Raw genomic sequence first — 6534 nt, forward strand, 5'->3', positions numbered from 1 at the left:
ACACACACACACACACACACACACACACACACACACACACACACACAAAGTAGGGTCTTTCCTGTTTGAAATCTATCCAGAAATGGGATAGTCTGTGATTTGAAATGCTCCATTTCTCAGCAGCTAAACACTCTGTTCCCCCCACACAATCACGTGATTCCAGCAGATTATGTTTAGGGCCTCTAAAAACCCAAATTGCTTGCATTGCTAAGGCATTGTTGGTATGCCCATTTTAATTTAAGTTATTTTTGGTTGACTTGCACCTCACTTGTCAAAGGCATTTAGGAAATCAGATTCTTGATCTCATGGATTTAATCATAAACACCTTGCCTTTTGACTTCAGCAAGCTGGAGTTAAAGACTTGAAAGTGAAATATGTTATATCTAACATGTTCATCAAGGTCACTTTTCCTGAACATGTCAATGTTTTGAATGTGAGACAACCTTTTCTTCTCTTGTTTTTGCTGAGTATGTTGTTAAACAAAAGCAACCCACTCCCTCCTCATGGGAAAAGGAACTTGAGTCAATTTGATTGATGTCACAGATAACATTTCTGCTTAAGTTGTTTTTCATACCGTTAAAAATATATATATCAGTGTTCAGCAGCGTGCAGATATGGCTCATTAGCTCCAGAAGGATGAACTTATAATGATGTAAACAGACACTGATCAGGCTTTGAGAACTGAACATACCAGGATACACAGTTAACTTCAGGTGCATTTGCTTAAACTCAGTGGTTGAAGAAGTACTCATATTTAATTATGTAAAAGTAGCAATACCACAATGTGAAAATGGTCTTGTACAATTAAAAGCCGTATCTTCTACATTTGACTTAGATAACAGTACAAAAGTAACAGCAAAATGTACTGTACGTATAGAATAAGTGCTCCTTGGGCATGGTGGTCCATTTCAGAGTAATATCATATACTATTTGAATATAACACAAAAGCAGCATTGCAATTTTACAGCTGGTGGAGGTGATGCTTATTTTAACGACTTCATATACTGTCAGGTAGTTTAATCTATAACTATCTTATTATATAAATTGGTTAAGTTTTGTTTGGAACTAAAGCTTTCAGATAAATGTAATGCAGTTAAAAGTACAATGATTCCATCTGAAATGCATTACAGAAAAAAGTGGAAATGGAAATACATGGAAATACTTAAGTTAAGTACGAGTACCTCACACTTTCACTTACACAGTACTTGAGTTAATGTACATAGTTGCTTTCCACCACTTTTTGAAGGGACTTGTGTCCACAAGGTGGACCGGGTGATAAGTGACAGTCCCTGAATAACGTGGCTTTAATGGATAAATTAAGTGACCAATCCGGTCATCTAGAAATTGAGTTCATGTACTGATAACTTCACTGATAACTTTAAAATAATGTTTTTGTTTTTTTTAGCAATATGATGAGAAAACCTATATTAACATGTGCAGAAACTCACACAATGTTGCTTTGAATTCTATCGGTAAAATGTTCATTGTGATTGTTATTATCTTCTGCAGCAGCCCAGTTCACTGACAGGAATCAATAAAAGTTTTATGTTGTTTATTTTTCAGAGTTTTCTTGTCAGCTTTGACAACAACTGCGCATTCTATAATAACTTTGTGTCCTGAGGAGCGAGTTTATGATGAGAGTTCTTCCACAATGAGAGACCGCTTGGAAGAGCTGCATCTGAGGGCTCAATACTTTTCTGAGGCAGATAGTGAGACTATCAACCCTTCCTCAGTGGGGGGAGATAATGATGACTCTGTGGCGGCCATAACACCACAGGCTGTGGTGTTTGAGGAAGAGCCAATTATTGAGAATTTCCTGTCTGAGGCTCAGCAAATCAGAGATGATATCACCGTGCTCGACACAGAGGTATTTTGTTTTTGATTTTTTTTGGTAGCGAGTATGTATTTATTTTGTTAATAATTCTTGTGTTGTATTTACTAGTGCAGTGCCTGTCTGTATTATACCTGCCAACTCGAACAACATACATACATGCATATATACATACATACATACATTCAAACATACATACATACATACATACATACATACATACATACATACATTCAAACATACCTACATACTGTAGACACATACACAGACAGAGACTCCTTCTATTTTAGTTAGACATCTATCAACCTGTGTTGCATTGCTATTGCCTAGTGATTTTTTTTTAAATAATGTATTTCTCAATAGTTTTGGAAAACACTCAATTGCTTTGGTTTGTCTTTAATTCTTCTTTTTCTTGTTCACCTTCTTTTTTTCATAATTTTCATTTCTGTAAAACTTGACACAAAGAATAGAAGACTAAGATTGTATGATTGTGCAGTTTATGGTTAAATAAAAAGATTTGCTCAGAGATGAAACAGAACACAACATTCTATCTTTTCTCAATCACAAACAGGTCCTTAAATTTGGCCAGCAGCAAAAGACGTTGGTGGCTGCCATGCGTCGTTTCAGTGTGATGAAGAAAGAGAACAGTATAACCCGGGACATCAAGCTCAAGGCTGAGAGCCTCCATCGACGCTTAGACGCGCTTTCAAAACAGGTCCAAAAAACTGAGGACCAGCAGGGACCTACGTCTGTTACAACGAGAATACAACGCTGCCAGCATGCAGCGCTTTACAGCAAATTCCAACAGGTGCAGATGATCCTACCACTATGGAAACGTTGCATAACAATTTCTTGTTTGGATTCTTGAGTGCACAAAAACTCATTTCATTTTTTTGTATATACATGGTCAGAAATGGATTTGAAACATGAGAATAAAACTTTTGCTTAAGAGAGGTGTCTCAACCGAAATGTTGCCTTCAACTGAAAAAGGTGCTATGCATTTTTATAACTGTCATTGTACATTTACAATTTTGTAAAATGTAGCGGGCAGGGGCAGGGACTCTTGGTAGGCAGGAAAAATTAAACACTATTTTATGAGTGACTTCACAGCAGCAACAAGGTGGAACTCAAATAGCTTCTAAATTAGAATTTTCTATCATTACGTCCAGGTAATGCTGCAATATAATGAAGGTCTGCTGACCAAGCAGGAGCGCTGTAAGCACTTCATCATCCGGCAGCTGGAGGTGTCTGGAAGGGATATGACGGAGGATGAGGTCAATGAGATGGTGGCCTCTGGAAAATGGGAAGTCTTCAATGAGAACCTGCTGAATGATGCCAGAATGACACGGTCACAACTAACTGAGATTGAACAACGACACAAGGTAAGGAAAGTGATAAACAACACTTTGGTTAACTATAACTTGGCCACCACTATCGAATACAAAATAACCAAGTGAACCAGCACATCAAAGTATAAAATGGCGATGTTTGTGTATTTTAAGTGCTCAGGCCTTGTCGTATGAAGAGCTGAATCTGTCTCCCAGTTCTGTCTCCCACCACCTCCAGCCTCTGACTAGTTTTTCCCTTATTCACAGTATTAATTACAGTATCGTTCTCCACCAACAGGAGCTGTTGAGTCTGGAGACCAATATGATGGAGCTGAGGGACCTGTTCATGGACATTTTCATGTTGGTGGATGAACAAGGGGCCTACATTGAGCACATCCAGACCAATGTAGAAAGGACACAGGATTATGTGGCTGTATCTAATGAGAAGTTCAAGATGGCCGCCAGATACAAGAAGAAGAACCCACTTCGACAACTGTGCTGCTGCTGCTGCCCACCCTGGAGATGTTGCCTATAATGGTCATTTCGAAAAAAACATTTATTTTTTCAAAAACTCTCACTTAGCTTTTGGGAGTAAGCAACGTTGGATTGAAGCACCAATAAAGTGAAGGTTATGGCACTGTGTTTTTTTGCTGTTGAACAGAGCGAAGGTGAAGACAGATTCAGCAGAGCATAGAAAACAATTAGGGGGGAAAAGCCAGAATTGTTATTTGAGGCACTTGTTTTTTCCAAAATGTCAGTCGACTGCTGTTGTAAGAGACAGTTCAGTGAGTGCTACTCACCAAACTGCTGCTTATTGGAGACCTTCACTGTCATCTGACAGAGGTCACAAACAAGGGGAAACCACTGCCTCGGCCACTGCTCGATCAGCAACACGGATTTACTTTTTTTCTTCCACGGAGCTCTAGTTAATGACATTTTTTTGAATTACAGTACCTGCACTTTAAGACTAATCTCTATATATGAATATCTATTCTTTTCAGCACAAACTAAAATTTAAGGTAGTGGAGAAAGATTTTCTTTCTGAGAGATTTTGAGCCATTATGTATTAATTTCATTCTCGGTATGCATGCTGATGACATTTTTTTTTTTTTTTTTACAATTATAGTCTCATTTGCATTTCAAAGTATGATCATTTTCTGTAAAAAAAAAAAATATGAATCCTCTTCGGTTTCACAGAGTCAGGGACTCAAATAAAACTTTAAATAATGCGCCTTCATCACAATTTTCTTCATGGTGACAAAACTGCCAGAAATCACTGAAGTCATTTGAAGGCTACATTTCAGGAAATATTTAATTTCTCTGGATGTTTTGTATTTTAGAGAACTTCAATTTATGAATTTGTTGGAAACGTGTCATTGTTCAGATAAAAAAATGCTGGCATACATCATTATTAATAAAATTATTATTTCCCACAAAAAGAGAGCAGTGACTCTTAATGGAGTGGAAGCTCCCGCTTGAGAGAGAACCAGCAGTATAACTGGGAATATGCTGCACATCTGTAATAAGGTAATCTTCATGTTGAGTAGAAAATATCAACAAATGTTCCCTATGGGGAAAGTGACTAAGATATGATAAATTAGTAATTCATTTCAGGTTCAGTTCATACTGTAGTTTAACTAGCCTCTCATCAGCAGTGACAATGATGTTCTTTAGTGAGTCAGGGACCCATGGTGTCTGGTGTCCGGGACAAAATACAGGTGAACTGGGTGTGCCAGAGCCAGACTGGAAAATCTGGTTTGTCTGCTGCTTCCAAACAGATACTGTATGTTCCCATAGGTGAGTAAATAGAACCGTTAACTTGTTAGATAAACATTATAAGCACATGCACATTTTTACTTTGGTTTGAGCTTAAGAGTAAAACTGACAGACAACCATAAGTTCCAAAAATTGACGTTTTGTAAGTCAATTTAGTTGCCCCTCAGGGGATTGATGACTCATGTGACACCTAAAGAAAGACCATCTATCAATGAGATACTTCATTTCGGTTAAGTAGTATTTACACTGCTCCCTCAGTTCCAGGAGCGGAACCAGGTGTGGCATGTTTGAGCTGGTGTGTTTAATGACTTCCTCTATCAGACTGGAAAAGTCTCCTCTTGAATCTGATCTTCTGTGTTCAGTCTCTGAATGGCATTTTAAAACAAATACATAAATGCATCTGATATGTAAATCCAAATATGTTATTCATCTAACAATACATTGTAATGCTGCACAGCATATTTCTGCCTCCTACCAGTCATGATGAGAAAAAATTGAGTACAGCTGCAAATTGCAGGGTTCTTGAACAGCAACAATGCCATCCAGTGTTCACTGCGATGATTGCCAGTTAAGAAATAGGTTATCACTTAATGTATAAACTATTAATGGGCATATTACCACATAAGTCCGTAATTATGCAAGTGTTATACATACATGTAAAATATAACTGAGCATGAAGTTCACTCACCAAAGTTTTTACAATAAAAATATAGATATTGTTGTGGTGTGGTCAGTGTTGTGGAGCCATTATAAACAGCTTGTGGGGTTCATTGCTGAAAACAAGAGAACAGTACTTGCCAATTTAAGAATTCAGTGCCTTCTACATGTCAACATGAATCCTGCTCCACAAAATAGGTTATTGTCATCTCATCTACATTCTCTTGATCATACCTACAGGGTGAACATATTACAGGCTAAGCTGCATTCAAAGCCACCATCAAAAAGAACAGTGGTAAAAAAATGGAAATAGAAAATCTATGAGATAAAATCAAGTGGAATGTCTGCTAATACATTTACAGCAGAGCAGCAGAGGTGGGAGTGTGTGCAGACTTGGGTTTATATAAGCTGTCCTTGAGAACACCAGGCCATGGGAGACTTCACAGTGGTCAGTTCAAAAACCTCTGGACATCTGACCCCCAGGCACAATCTCTCTCTCTCTCTCTCTCTGCTGTGTGTCTCTTTCTCAGGCAGGGTAAGTGTGCTGCTCTTCTCCCAGCAACATCCTGCTACATATACAAACAGTTACTGCCCTCTACAACAACAGCTTTCTAATCTTTATCGGTTCCCTCGTGGATTCATGTTGTTTACCCACAGTTCCGAAGTTGTTATCCAATATGTAGTCTAAAACCTCCTAGCCTGGAGGCAAGTTTTTTTTTCCTCGCCCAAATCAGATTTAACCTTTGACTCTGAGATCGTCATTGTGTTTTCGACTAGCTGCACCAGCTCTGCACACACAGAACACCTGTTCACTGATGTGTCTCCTATCTACTTTGAACCCAAAGACACCCATATTTGTCACAGCTTCTTTACAATATGTTAGCTACCAACAAATAAGCTGATACAGGATAATAAAATATTACTTCAATGCGGTGGCTTTTG

At 38.2% G+C, this 6534-nt stretch overlaps 1 protein-coding gene across 2 annotated transcripts in view; it reads left to right on the plus strand.

Annotated features, from left to right (window-relative positions):
* The window catches only part of stx19 (syntaxin 19), a 6396-nt gene extending 991 nt beyond the window's left edge, over positions 1–5405 (plus strand). Inside the window, exons 2-5 of one of the 2 annotated variants that reach the window (XM_031858601.1) lie at positions 1131–1867; positions 2403–2639; positions 3001–3213; positions 3458–5405. In XM_031858601.1, coding sequence (XP_031714461.1) covers positions 1652–1867; positions 2403–2639; positions 3001–3213; positions 3458–3694 — 903 coding nt within the window. In that variant the 5' untranslated portion in view covers positions 1131–1651 and the 3' untranslated portion in view covers positions 3695–5405. The remainder of the gene's footprint in view (positions 1–1130; positions 1868–2402; positions 2640–3000; positions 3214–3457) is intronic. The other variant, XM_031858600.1, reaches the window with a different exon arrangement.
* Positions 5406–6534: the final 1129 nt, after the last annotated feature.

The sequence above is a fragment of the Anarrhichthys ocellatus genome, unplaced genomic scaffold (assembly GCF_004355925.1).
Source record: "Anarrhichthys ocellatus isolate YVR2014 unplaced genomic scaffold, GSC_Weel_1.0 scaffold20, whole genome shotgun sequence".
NCBI lineage: Eukaryota > Metazoa > Chordata > Actinopteri > Perciformes > Anarhichadidae > Anarrhichthys > Anarrhichthys ocellatus.